The 14,933-nt window shown below is 44.8% G+C and overlaps 1 protein-coding gene across 3 annotated transcripts in view; it reads right to left on the bottom strand.

Moving 5' to 3' along the window:
* The window catches only part of CCDC149 (coiled-coil domain containing 149), a 95,338-nt gene that overhangs the window by 57,296 nt on the left and 23,109 nt on the right, over positions 1-14,933 (bottom strand). For all 3 annotated transcript variants that reach the window (XM_030314105.1, XM_030314107.1, XM_032593010.1), the window contains exons 2-3: positions 3,042-3,203; positions 1,048-1,086 (exon numbers count right to left, since the gene is read on the bottom strand). In XM_030314105.1, the coding sequence (XP_030169965.1) occupies positions 1,048-1,086; positions 3,042-3,203 (201 nt within the window). The remainder of the gene's footprint in view (positions 1-1,047; positions 1,087-3,041; positions 3,204-14,933) is intronic.

Raw genomic sequence — 14,933 nt, 5'->3', positions numbered from 1 at the left:
CTGGAGCCTGCTTCGGATTCTGTGTGTCCCTCTCTCTCTGCCCCTCCCCCGCTCTTGCTCTCTCTCTGTCAAAAATAAATAAACATTAAAAAAAATTAAAAAAAAAATCTCAGGGAAATGGACCCAACACATTTATATGTGATGCCAGGTATATCACCAATGAACAAAACAGGACGTTTGGGAAACAACAACATATATATATATATATATATATATATATATATATATATATATATAGGTGTATACAACTGGATTAAAAGAAATGTGATTTATAATATTCCTGAACATAATGTTATGAAAATCCTTTTTTTTAAATTTTTTTTTAACGTTTACTTTTGAGAGAGAGACAGAGTGTGAGCGAGGGAGGGGCAGAGAGAGAGGGAGACAGAATCTGAAGCAGACTCCAGGCTCTGCACCATCAGCACAGAGCCCAACGCGGGGCTTGAACCTACAAACCGCGACATCCTGACCCAAGCCGAAGTCGGAGGCTTAACGGACTGAGCCACCCAGGCGCCCCTAATGTTATGAATATCTTAACTGTCCCCAAATTAATCTATAAATTTAACAAAGCCCCAATCAAAATACCCATAGGTCTGTTTATTTGGGTGGGATCAGAGAAAATGTAAGTTTTATCTGGAAAAAGTAACAAATAAGAAAGTTGTGAAAAGCAAAAGCAAAGGGAAGGAGACTAACCTAAGCAGATGTCTCAAGTATTATAAAGCCAAAACAGCTAGAACAGTGTGGTACAACCCCCGAACTACCCAGGAAGCTCAAGAGAACAGAACAGAAAGTTCATAAACAGATCCACAAATATCTAAGGATTTGTTCAGTGACAAAAGTAAGCACCTAAAATGTGTGGGGGGCGGGGGAATGGATTCATCAGTAAACAACATTGACTACCATTTAGGAGAAAAGAACATAAATGGCGTGGGAGTTGTGCTGGTAAGGAAGCTCTCTACACATTTTGGGATTCCCTGATCCCCCAGTCATTGTAAGGCGTCAGTGTGAATAATCCAAGAGTTACCAAGCTTCAGGAATAAGTCTTACCTGTTTCCTTTTTTCAGGGGGAAGTGATGGATCTCCATCCTACAAAGAAACAAATATTACATTTTACTTAAAAACAATATATGTGCTTGGATTCAAAAAACCAAACCAAACTATGAACTAAATTCAGACCCACCCACCTGCAATCAATAGTGTCCTGAGCCAAATTCAAATATATTTTAAGGAAAAAGTATAAACTGAACCAGTTACTTTGGAAAAACCTCTAGGAAATCAGTTCCAGCGAAACATATATACTTTCTTTTTTTTTAATGTTTTTATTATTTTTATTTTTCACAGAGAGAGAGAGAGAGAGAGAGAGAGAAAGAGCATAATCGGGGGACAGGCAGAGAGAGAGAGAGAGAGAGAGAGAGAGAGAGACAAAGAATACGAAGCAGGCTCTAGGCTCTGAGCTGTCAGCACAGAGCCCAACATGGGGCTCAAACTCATGACCTGTGAGATCACGACCTGAGCCGAAGTCAGACATTCAACCGACTAAGCCATCCAGCCATCCCTATACTTTCTAAAACTATGTGAAACAAACAAATAAACTGGATTTATCACAATTATTTTTGAACAGAGCCAAAAATAAGATAATATTTCATTTGGGTTGAGTTGAATTCGTCTTTTAAATAGTTAGATCCAAAGGAATAATAGTGGACCCACACATGCTTGAGTTTGCCCTACTGGCGGAACACTTTTAGCGGGTAGGGAAGAAGGGATATGCTCAAAATAAGCAAGAATTAACTGAGCTCTTCCAGTCCACAGGCTTTCTGTCTTAAAAGGATCTGATTCCTCTCCCTCTTGTGCCACCTGGGAATAGAGAGAATTCAGGTTCAGGTGAATGTGTAAATGTTCAGTAAACTCCTCTATCTGATGCTGCCCGTGTGTAAGTCGACAGTATTTTAACCTGCAGAATCTTTCTATTCTATTTCTGTTCCAGGACAATGATCCCAGTGCAGACAGCTAAACGTTAGCCATAGCGTTAGCACCCCAAAACAGAGACTGTATCTGTGAGAGAAAAAAGTAGGACGCAAAATAGGACTCTGCAGTTGGTGTCTTCCATTTCAGTGTGATCTGTATCCTTAAAAATCCTGCCCCATGAAGACCCAGAGAGAATCTAAATGCTCAGGATAAAGGAAAGGTTAAAGAAATTATGGGAAACTTACTCTGCAACTGTTTTTTAAAAATGAATTGAATCTGTACGTGTGGCCTAGAGAGATGTCCCAAATAAAGTACTGACTGAAAAGAGCAAATGTTGGAACAATATTCACACAACGCTGTTCAACAGCGCTCTGCAATGATGGAAATGTCCCAGATCTAACTGTCCAATACAGTGGCCACCATGGAAATCTATACCAACATAATCCAATATGGCAGCCATCAGCCGGCCACCTATGGTGACTGGCCCCATGAAGTGTGATGACTGAGCCTGATGAAGGGAGTTTTCAATTCTATTGGATTCTAATTAATGTGAAATGAGATTTAAATAATCACATGTTACTAGTGGCTTCTAGTGCAGATTTATAATATGCATCCTATTTTAAAAGCCCCATAAAAGGGTCCTGGCTGGCTCAGTCGGTAGAGCATGCAACTATTGATCTCCAGTTGGTGAGTTTAAGCCTTACCTTGGGTATAGAGATTACTGAAGAAAAAAAAAAAAAACAAAGATAAAAAGTACAATACAAATAAATTAATAAGTAAGCACATATAAACACATATAAACACATAGGTATATATGCCTATTTCACGGGTGCCAAAGCAGGTGGTCTGGAACCACATATACATCAGCTAGCGACTAGGGCTGGGCTGTGGAGGAAACGGGTGACAACTTTCACATCTTAATGTTTCCACTTTGGAACTATTTGAATGCAATCCTTTTTTTTTAAAGAAATGGCATGTCAAAATCCCTGCTTTATTTATTTTTTAAAATTTTAATTCCAGTGTAACCCACTTTGTGTCATAAGGGGACAAGGACGTCACCGTGACGTAACACGTACGATCAACTCTCGGTATTTCTTCTTCAGGGATTGGTGGCGCTCTCGAAGCTGATTGGCCATGAGTTTGTACTGGTCCCTTTCTTGCTGGCATGTGTCCAGCTCCTTGGAGAGGATCAGCAGAGCTTCCTTTTTACTCTCCAGCTTTCTTTTACACACTAGGTACTGCAAAACAAACAAATCCAAGCCGTTGGTCAAAAATATCAATGGACCTCCGTTTGCCACACGCCGTATTTAATAGACCCCGTGGGGCTGGTTTCGTTTTGGCGCCTTTTTTATTTTTAGAGGTCATATACCCAGAGACATCAGTGAATGACATGTGCACGTAAAGATGGCTACGGTACATGATGTATTCCTCTCGTGACAGAACCAAAAAGCCTTATATGTTTGTGAACTTTGGCAAACTGGGATAAATAGATAAAATCGTTTAACCGACGTATAACGCAAAAAGCAAAATATTTTTTTAAAAAATGACACAGATAGATAGTTGGAACCAAATTTTGTTTTAAAAGGATGTATATATCCAGATAAGATTATGTAAAATCGTATTAAAATGTAATGGAATGATATATACAGAAAGACTATTCAATACAAATTTTGAAAAAAAATGTTATTAACAACTCCTGGTAACAAAAGTATTTGCATGTGTTTTTAAAGATTTTATTCTTTATGCTTTTCTGTGTTCTCTAGAATAAGCCCTTATGACTATTCTATAATTTAAAAAATACAAAAATGGTTATTAAAAATAACTTAATTGAACTATATATCACTGCAATAGATTTCACTCGTCCATTCAGCCCAGCAGACATTTTCTCACCTGAGAACATTTGTTCACTAACTCCACCAAGATATGTACAACTTCCGTGGTTCCAATGCAGGCACCCACCCCCCGCGACCCACTCCCCAGAGACCCACTCTGTGAGCTAAGTATTTTAGCCACACTTTGAATTACCCCCAAACAGTTGAGTGTACCTAGCTGAAACTCTTCTTCAGAGATACAGGATATCTTTGTCCCTCCTTCTCCCCATCACCACGCCCCACCCCCCCCCCCCAACCCTGACCATGAACTACCCTCACCTGATAATCATCCACCACCTGGGCCACTGTGAGCCCGACTGGGACTCTTTTACTTTTATTGGATATATTGCACCGTCTGGCGTTATTCACATATGTGAAATGTGGCATTAAATACCTTTTGAATTTGCCCCGTAAAAGACCAAATTCAGAGCATTCATGAAAACAATTTATAGTTTCATTATACACTCTGACATGAGCACTTTGTCATTATGGACGCTCACACAAAGCAGAGAGAGAATCAGCGCTCCCGTACCATTGGAGTCAATGCTCTTTTATGGACAAAAAGCATTACTCATATATAGTGCTTGCTTGGAACTGACTTTGTTAAGTTCAATTTCAAATAAATGAAAGGGGAAAAAGAGAGTTTTGTGCATTAGCACAATTTTTTTTTTCCCTTAAAAAAAAAAAAAGTAATTGCTTAGCTTTAAAAACAAAGGGGAAAGAAAAGCCATTCTGAGACGGATTTGCGTTCTAAGGGAGGACACTTCCACCTTGGGTGAATCTTATTCCTGGCAGTAATGAGGTTGGAATCCTGCCTTAAAACGTCCTGGATTTTTAAGACTTTGACATCGCCTTCATGGAAGCAAAATGGTTGTATTGCCACTGTGATTTTTCAAGAGTAAAATCCCCCGTGAGTAAATATCAGAGGAGAGTGGCTCAAAAACCCTAAACTGCAACATCCTAAAAGAGGTATTGAGATTTCACAGGAAAAATCCCATTTACACACAATTTAGCCGATCTGCCCTTGTGCCTCCGGTTCTGCGGCCGAGATCAGAGGCCTGGGTTGTCAGTGCTGTTAGTCCTGGTGGCAGGAAGATGGCCACCCTTGTCCCTCCAATTGATCAGATCCAAATCTGAGGCCCCAAAGACCGTAAGGTGCTGTAGGCAAGATTGGCTGTAACAGCCGGTCTACTGAAGGAGAACAGGGAAGGGCCGCCACCTAAGGGCAAAGTGGAAATTCAAGTTTCCTGACCTCGAACTGCAGTCTGATGGGATCAGAGAGAGAAGCTGTTTCTCTCCCAAGGCAAGGTCCAAATCAGGCCTCGGAAGCTGTAAGAGGACTCCCTTCCCTTGGGTCTAAGGTGCCCGGCAGGAAACAGGCACAGAGGCCTTTGCCAAGGCCCCGTGACCTGGGATTTGATAAGTGCAGTCCTGCAGTTCTAGTCCCTTCAGGGCATGGAAAACAGGACAGTTATTCCTTCACCAAAGGGGAAGAAAGCAAACTTATTCTGTACGGAACCTAGAGCCCCAGCAACAAAAGGGTGGTCTCGAGGAAGCCACTGCTGGACTGCTTTTCCTTCTACTATGGTCTAGAACAGCCAACTGCAAAAACTGCATTGTGTCACTTATTTTTATCAGTAGAACCCTCAGGCTGAAGCCTCATTGCTGCAGCAGCTCTAAGCGGTGCTGCCCTGGCGAAGGTGGGGACACCTCCCCCACAGCGCCCTGACCCCGGTGTGGCAGCACCAAGAAGGAACACTAGAAAACGCTGCTCTATGTTCCCCTGGGAAGCTCATGAAAATGCGGGTTCCCGGCCCCAGCTCAGGGAACCCACTGACTTGGAATCTGGAACCGGCTCAGGAATCTGCATCGTTAGCACACGGCACGGGTGATTCTGACTTCATCTACACTTGGAAAACACAGGCTCCGGGGACCTCCAGCCTCGTGGCATCTTGGAAGTTAGAACCGCAACTATAGTAGTCTGGAGAACCTGAGAAGCCAGTGGCAGCCCACGGGTCCAAGGGCGAGGCAGGCTCTCAGGACTGTTCCGGGGATATCTGAGCCACTTTGTGTAGAAGAGAAGGGTTCTGAATAAGTACAAGCATGGACTATGTTTTATTGCATCTGATCAAAGAGCTTACATATATTATTAAAATAACAATAGAAGGGTGCCTGGGTGGCTCGGCTGGTGAAGCGTCCGACTTCGGCTCAGGTCATGATCCTGCCGTTCCTGAGTTCGGGCCCCGCATCCAGCTCTGTGCTGACAGCTCAGAGCCTGCAGCCCGCTTAGGATTCTGTCTCCCTCTCTCTCTCTGACCCCCCTGCCACTTGCGCTCTGTCTCTCTCAAAAATAAATAAACACTTAAGAAAAAATAACAACAGAAAACTCTGGAAGGGTTATGTGTGTGGAGGGGATGATACTGGGGAATGGGATGGAATTTCTTGTACTCGTTCTAAAATGGTGATAGTTTAGTCCCTATGGCAGCTGTTAACGTGACCCATTTCGTATCCCTCCAATTGGAAACAAACAACAACAACAATAACAAAAACTGCAAGGAAAGGAAAAGGTCCCCAAGAGCCTCCTTGTTGGCAGCTGTGAACAACCAGCAAGTGCATGACTCCAGCCCCAGCCCTGGTGGCGGGGCGGGGGCGTGGGGGGAGGGCAGAGGGAAGGGGGGGGCAAAAATAGAACAGAAAGCCAGACAAGCCAAGTTACGTACTTGAGACATTTCAGCTCCTAAAAGAGGATGATGGAGGAGGTGGACAGCAGAAAATCACCAGGCAGAGCCAGAAGGCCTCCATCCAGAAGCAGGTCTAGTGAGGAGCTAATCATGAACTTTGGGGACCCTGGGAGAGCCACAGAACAAACACACACTGCCTGGTCCTCCCTTGGAAAATGAGAGGGATTCCCAGGTGCCCTGTAACTTGAGCAACCCACGATTTTAACACCACCATCCAATAGCAATGGGGGTAAAGGGTGTCTGAGAAAACACTGGGGGTGAGGGGCTCCCGTCCAGGAAGTATGACTCACTTCAAGCACCCAGAAATCTCTTCTTCTGCCTTATCTAGGATGGAGCTGGCTCAACGATTTCCAGAGACAGGCCAGGATAGTGGCAGTTCCAGAATCTCTAGGTAGCAGAGGCTAAGGACACTACCTGGTTGCAAAGGGTGCTGGGCTGAAGCTGTGTTTGCAATAACTATGTACGATAAAACGAGAAAAGGCCAATGTCTATGTGGTCGACGTTAGTGTCTCCCTCTGACATGTCCAGTTCTCCTTTCCTTCCAGGCACATGGCAGGACTGTCCCTCGTCATGCTCTGGAGTGAGATAGAGCCATGTTACTTGCTTTATCCAGTAAAGTGGGCCTGGAAGGGACACGAGGGACTCCCAGGGTGAAAGCACTGAAGAGCCAAGGTAAGAATCCCCAAGCCTTCTCCTCCCCTGCCACAACACATATTGCTATGGAGACGTCACAAGAACAAAAGAGCCTGCAGTGTGGTACCCACATGGCAGACAACTGCCCTGATGAGTCATCTGGGTCCACGGAGAAATTTACATGATCCAGAAGTAAAACTTTGTGGTTGTTAAGGTACAGAGATTTGGGGGAGGTGTTTGTTACCGCAGCATAACTTAGCCCATCCTGGCTCATACAGTCCATGTCAAAGAAAAGGAGCACAGGGAGCCTGGTGGAGATTATATTTGTGCACCCCACCCCTCACTGTGCTGCTGCTGAATCACCACAATGATGAAGACACACAAGTATTATTATCATCACTATTAACAAAAACCAAAGTTTTTGTGACAAATGCTTTCCATGTATGTGTGCCTTTAATCCTCACAGCAATCCCGTGAGGTTACTCTGCTGTCATCACATTCATTGTCTAACGAGGAAATGAACTTGAAATAAAAGAGTTCATGTAATGTGCCCAGGGATGGACAGAGTCAGAATTTGAACTTAGATCTTTGTAGGGCCAACCCCTTGAAACCCCAAATCCTGAAAAACTAAGCATTCTGTGAAAAAGAAAGAGAGAAAAAGAAAGAAAGAAAGAGAGAGAGAAAGAGAAAGAAAGAAAGAAAAGAAAGAGAAAGAAAAAGAAGGAAAGAAAGAAAAGAAAGAGAAAGAAAGAAAGAAATCCTCAGAATATTCATGGAGTTGGTCACTACGTTGAGTCGGTATTCCCAGCACAAGGAGCTATGGGAGGGCAGTTCTGAATTTGGCTATGTTTTAGACCTAGAACAAACGAGTGAAACCTTTATCTCTTCGCCCACTCCCCTCTAGATCTAGGGGGCCTACCTCTTCTTTCCTCAGATTCTAGGCCTGAAGGAAGAAGGAAAAAAAAAACAAAAACCCAAACCAAGAGGATCCACAAGCATCTCTCCCCTGTGCTTTTTGGGAGGGAGCCAAGTGGAAGCAATAAGTTTTCTATCCACTTACAAGAAATGGGATAAACTAAGGGTGTCAGAAAAGAACCAGAGGGCTGTTTCCTCCAAAGAGGCTTGGTCGGAACAGTCTTGTGTAAGCTGTAGCTGGTCTCAGCCACTCATTCAACAAATATTTTCTAGGTGCCTTCTCTGTGGGAGGCACTGAGCCAAACACCAGTCTCCCCAAGGGATAAATGGTCCTGTTGATTTTGAAAATGAAAAACATGATACCTGGATAACAAATCTTATTTCCACAATCCCTTATGGGTTTTTCTGAATCCCCCGATGTTTGGAAAACTGAAGACATGTTCACATCCCATTAGTGACCTCAGCTGACGTGAGGGTGTTTATTCTTTTTTTTTTAGTTTTATTTATTTTGAGAGGGAGAGAGAGAGCACATGTATACAAGACGTGGGGGGGGAGGGGAGAGGGAGAGGGAGATGGAGAGGGAGAAGGAGAGAGGGGGAGAGAGAGAGGGGGAGAGAGAGAGAGAGAGAGGGAGAGAGAGAGAATCCAAAGCAGGCTCCACACTGTCAGCGTGGGACCTGATGTGGGGCTCAAACTCATGAACCGTGAGATCATGACCTGAGCCAAAATTAAAAGTTGGATGCTTAATCGACTGAGCCACCCACGTGCCCTAGATGTGAAGGTGTTTATGGTCTCTATGCCACTAAATGTCAATATTCATACATTTGCTGAAGACAAATCAATGTGTTTGATTATTGACTAGTCACTGCCCTGGAGTTTGCTGGGGCCAATACACAATGTACCATATGCTTAAGGCATTTCCTCTCAGATTCCAATAACTTCAGGAGCTGAAACGCCTCTGGGGCCCAAGGAGTTTAGACACAGGGAACCTGACTTTTATTTGAAAGTCACCCTTGCAAATCTCTACATAGTCTTGACGACATGTGTGTGACTAAAGTCCAATCTTTCTTGGACAATAATTGTCCCACACCTAAGCATTTATTGGATATTGACTTCCTCACATAGGCCAGGAAAAACTAAAAGTACATTACATGCAGAAAATCTTCAAGCTGCCTTAAATGCTATGTGTCTATTCCCATAGCCTCCTATTTTCTTTATTATTTAGAATTAGCATTGAATGCTGGAGCTGGGATAAACCTCACAGGTAACCCAAGCGACTTGCCCGACTGCAAAGAACAAGGTTTCTGGCCTAATAGTGTTTTCCAAGTGGTGGGTCACGACACATTAGTCTGGGTAGTGAAATTAATTCACCTGCAATGTCATTTTCTTTAAAAAGAAAAAAAAAAAAGATGCAGAACAGAAGATATCCATGTGCATCCCATGAAGGTAAGCATTGTTTCACCAAGCTTTTCTTTTGGAGCATGTGTGTAGGAATAAACACACGTATCTGCATATCTCCACACATTTAGTGTGGACTGCCACTCTAAAAGCCTATAAACCACTGTTCTGTAAAAAGCCACCCTGCACATGTATTCATTCATTCGATGGATGTTTCACGAAGGCCTCCAAGGGAGGCAAGAGTGGGATGGAGGTTGGTTTTATGGGCAGGGGAGGAAAACTACATACAGGAGATGGCACTTGATGCATTTTGAGAGTTGAGTGGGCATCATGGCGCCCAAATAAAGCCATTATATCATGGAGATAATTAGTTCTTTGGGACTGAGGCACAACCCTGATTAATACCTGCTCTGCCCCCCCTCACTGGGCTTCAAACGGAAGGTGCTATGCTAAAATTGGACTTTGTAAACTTTTTCAAAATTCAAGGTACTACGTCCATGGCACTTAAAGCGAATGAAACACTTTCACAGACATTCTCTCATTTGATGGTCAACCTTGTATGACAAGTGGGACAAAAACTGTTTTCCTCATTTTAAAAAAGAGCTGAGATTGTCTTCCCCAGAGTAACAGAACTAACTACTGTCAGCTCAAACCAGGACTCTGACGTACAAATTCCAGGCTCTTTTTAGTATGCTATATTGGTCCCAAATACATTATTAGCAGGTCCACACATTACCTCTCTTAGATCTAACCATATTTTTAAAAATGTCTATTTATTTTTGAGAGAGAGAGACAGAGACAGAGAGAGAGCAGGGGAGGGGCAGCAGAGAGAGACAGAGAGGGAGACAGAGAATCTTCTACACTGACAGTGCAGAGCCCAGCGTGGGGCTCAAACTCTTGAACTGTGAGATCTTCACCTGAGTTAAAACAGGAGTCGGACCCTCAACTGACTGAGCCTCCCAGGCGTCCCAGGGCCTAACTACATTTTTAACCAAACGCTCTCGGAGATAACTGTGTACTCAGAGTGGTGCATTTTGACTCATAGTGTGTTGAGGCCTCGTTTGGAAGATAGGTGGCCCTCCTGGGACCCTTTTCAATCATATTCCACGGGGAAGGACTGAGGCGCAAGAGGCCACCTAGCCATCTGCTCGGTCACCAACCAACTCCGTCCCAGAGAGTTCTGGCCGCCTGTGTACTGATGAACACACTGGGCTCTTCGCCGGCTGAGTCACGTGGATGAGACGCATAGTTTTTCAAAGGGCACTTGCACACGGTTACGTAAGCTGTGACTCAGGCCCCGGACCCTCTTCTCTTCATTCACTCAAAACCTTACCCCCCTCAACCAAGGGGATCGCCTTCAGTCCAATGGGCTTTCCTGTCATCTCTTGCTGGTTTCATCCAAGTTGGTGTCACCAGCTCAGCCTCTCACCTGCATTCACTCTCGTCTCTAACTCTGTGTCTCCATCTGAACATCTGAGAGGCAGCTTCAACTGAACCCTCACTATCCCCTTGAACTTGCCCTGCCCTGAATCTTCCCCATTGGGAAGTGGTACAAACCATGTTTGGTTTTCCATTTAACCTTGGAGTCCTCCTTGCCTCTTTTCTTTTGCTCAAAGCCCTCATTTGCTTCATCAGCTAATGCCATGGGCTCTACCTTCACAGGGTATATTGAATCAGGTACTGCTCACCCACTTCCCCCACTCTCACTCTTGTTCCAGCCACCATCATCTTTAAGTTTATTTATTTTGAGAGAGAGAGAGAGAGAGCGTGCGCGCACACAAGTGGGGGAAGGGAATAGAGAGGAGAAAGAGAGAATCCCAAGCAGACTCTGCACTGTCAGCACGGAGCCCCATGTGGGGCTCGAACTCATGAGCCATGAGATCATGACCTGAGCCAAAATCAAGAGCCAGACACTTAACCGACCGAGTCACCCAGGCGCCCCCGCCATCATCTCTTGATTAGACCGTGGCCCCAGCCTCTTGCTTCACACTGTCTGCTTCTACCCACCTACAGTCCCTGCTCCGTGTCATAATGAGAATGATGCTTCTTAACGGAAAGCAGATGGTGACATGTAGTGACTCAAAGTCCCCCACGGCCTCCCATCACATTTAAAACAAAACCCAAAGTCCTCCCACTTACCCTTGCTCACTGCTCTCCAACCTCACTGGCCTCCTTGCTGGTCTATGACCACATCAAGCCCACTCCAACCTCAGGGCCTTGGCCTTGCTGCTTCCTCTGCTTGGATTGCAGACTTGTTCCCTGGCTTCCTTCAGATCTGTCGTTAACATCTCCTTCTCAGGAAGTCTGTCCCTGTCTGTAAATACCCAGACTCTCAATCCTCTTACATGGTGTTACTTTCCTTCATTGCACTTAGTACTTGATCTTGAGTTATGTAACTGATGACTATTGGTTTATTTTCAATATCTCCCTCTCCATGGCCACGAGTGCTTTGCTTTTTCATTCTAGGTGCCCCACATTCAGAATGATGCACGGTATATAGCTGGTGCTCAATACATACATATAACGAATGAGAAAATGTCATGCATTTTCTTACTATATCTCACTATAGCCTCAACGGTCTGTGTGACACATGTGGTTATATCCCCATTTTATGGATTCTCAAACTCGCAGCTGGTAAAGACCACAAGAATCACCTAAACCAGACCCCTAATCATACAGGTGTGGAAACTGGAACCCAGACTGTGCACTGACTTACCCAGGGCTGACTAGTAGGACCCAGAGCTGGACCTAAGCTGAGGGTTCCTCTCAGCCCAGTGTGTTTCTCTCCACACACCAAATTAAGGCACACATCCCTGGAGAGACATAAGTGCCTATAAACGTAGAATGGTGCCTGGTACTTTTTATAGCAATAAAAATTATTAATAAAATAAAAGAGAGAGTAACAGATGATAATAAGTAGCCTGATCATCATTCATTAATAGTCACGAACTATAGCATGCTAAATGCTATAAAGACATACAAAGTTCCCAGAAACACAGGAAAGGCAGCTTAAAGCAATGGTTGAGAGCATGGCAGAAGGAACTGGGACACTGCAGTCAGATCTTGACTTTACCACTCACTAGCTATGTGATCAATTACTTAGCCTCTCCGTGCCTCAGTCTCTCCATCCGTCCAGTGGGTATGATTATAGTATCTTCATAGGGCTAGTGTGAGAATTAAAAGAATTAGTATGTGTGAAACATTTACAATAGTAAGTGCCATATGTGCACTGCTATTCTATTTTTCATCACAAGGAGAGGATCACAGCTCGGCAAAGAAGGTGCTCAGAGAGTCAGAGGAAGATGTGAATGTTTGAAACGGATCCCAAAGGACAGGTGGAAGGATTGTTTTGCTGGGGGGGTAGCTGCGGTTGTGACAGGTAGTGGTGATGGGAAAACCGTACTCCTGGCAGGGAAACGGTCCCAGCAAAGCTCAGAGGTGAGATGCCGGAAGACAGTCTGTCCGCATGGCAAGCAGCATGCTGGGCTGTCTTGGGCGGAGGAGTGGGAACGAAAGCTACCTAAGATAAAGCTGGAAAGAGAGGCAGATGGGTGGTCAGGTCAGAAAGGGCCTGGAAGTGGTGTTGAGGAGTTCAGATTTGATTCTTCCAGTAAGCAGGAGCCCCGAGGGTCTCTGAATAGGGGAGTGACATTAAGAATCCTTTGAGGAAGACAATTTCGGCCTGACATCAATGCGGTGTAAATTATCTTTGACTATACAGCTTGGGTAAAATTTGCTGCCAAGCTCGCAGGGGGAGGGGAAGGCAGCTGGGGTTCAGGGCCCCGCTTTGCAGACACACCTTTGGATCCTGCAGTTTGATCTGATCTGTCAGGCCGACAAAGAACACACTGGCTTTGCTGTTTCTTAATGTGGATTCTGTTATCACCTTGTCTAATGCAGTTCTGTTAGGCGGGGTGCTAGCCAGGCAACCGGCTGCAGGCACTGGGTTAGCCTCAGCCACGGCGGCTGCTATCAGAATCTTATCAGTGGGCGGACGGGTCACGTGGCTGCCCAACCGCAGGTCAAAGGGCGGAGACGAGCAGGGCAAACCTCAGGAAACCGGCCCTCTGGCCAGGGGATGCACACTTGGTTCTCCCTATCTTCCATCGTTGCTCCCCAGTCAAGGCGTAGTTCTGCCTGTTAAGTTCATGTGTGGCGTGGGGGCCACGCCCCCTCTTCATGTGTGGCGTGGGGGATATTTGCTCTCTTCTCGGCCCAAGAAAAGGAGGGTTTGGGTTTGTTTTCAGTAAAGGAGAAGGAGAAAACAAATTAGTATTTTTTGAACGTCTACTATGTGTCAGGCACTGTTAGGAGTAATAACGATGAGAAATGTAGACTTTCTTTTCATTAACAATAGTAATTAGTGGGGCGCCTGGGTGGCTCAGTCGGCTAAGCGTCTGACTTCAGCTCAGGTCATGATCTCGTGGCTCGTGAGTTCGAGCCCCGCGTCAGGCTCTGTGCTGTCAGCTCAGAGCCTGGAGCCTGCTTCGGATTCTGTGTCTCCCTCTCTCTCTGCCCCTCCCTCGCTTGCGCTCTGTCTCTCTCTGTCTCTCAAAAATAAATAAACGCTTCAAAAACAAACAAACAAACAAAAAAAAAACAATAGTAATTAGTGGCATAGTGACCACTATTTAGTGAACATTTTGTTCCAAACTGTATGCAATGATCAACTTGAAACATTATATTCAATCCATACAGCTGCTCTATGACATAGGTTGTATGATTAGCCTCATTTTAGGCAGGAGAACACTGAAGCCCAATGAGGTCAATTTATCCTTCATTCCTAAAGTAGTAGTCAGTAGCAAAGCCAGACTATTCTCTGCATTGGGTTCTAAGCAACAGGACCCTTTAGCTGTAAGTGACAGTAACTGATACTCTAACGCAGGAATGTACTGGAAGGATATTGGCACTCATAGAATTGGCAGAAGGACAGAGAAGTCGACTTGGAAACAAGTAAGCAGCGAGATGACTCTGGTGGCTGCAGGCAGGACGAGGAACCACCAGGTCTCAGTGCAGGAAAGATGAGGTTAGAAGCCACCGATCGGGGCAGAACGGGGTAAAGTTTCAGCTTCTTTATCTCTCACCTCAAGGGGTGGCCTAAAGTAGATCATGTGCCATCCTTTGCCTGGGGGAGCACAGGACACCCACACTATAGTCTTGTGCTCTGTCCCTGCAGATTATATCCAGAGGTAATGCCCTCCTACCCGGGGTGTTGGTGCAAAGAGAAATGAATGCTGGGGAGTGAGAAAACAACGACTGTTCACCACACTAACCTGGGTAGATCCATTCTATTGAGCTTATTCCTCAACTTTGCTAAGGTCCTCCTTCTGGTGGCTTATGAATAAAGGTTGAAAAAGAAACAGTGCACATTTAATAATAATTCCTTTTATTCTGATTAACCTCTGAGACT

Source organism: Lynx canadensis, chromosome B1, assembly GCF_007474595.2.
Source record: "Lynx canadensis isolate LIC74 chromosome B1, mLynCan4.pri.v2, whole genome shotgun sequence".
Taxonomy (NCBI): domain Eukaryota; kingdom Metazoa; phylum Chordata; class Mammalia; order Carnivora; family Felidae; genus Lynx; species Lynx canadensis.
The sequence above is the reverse complement of the archived record's forward strand: the minus strand, read 5'-3'. Positions and strand labels throughout refer to the sequence as shown.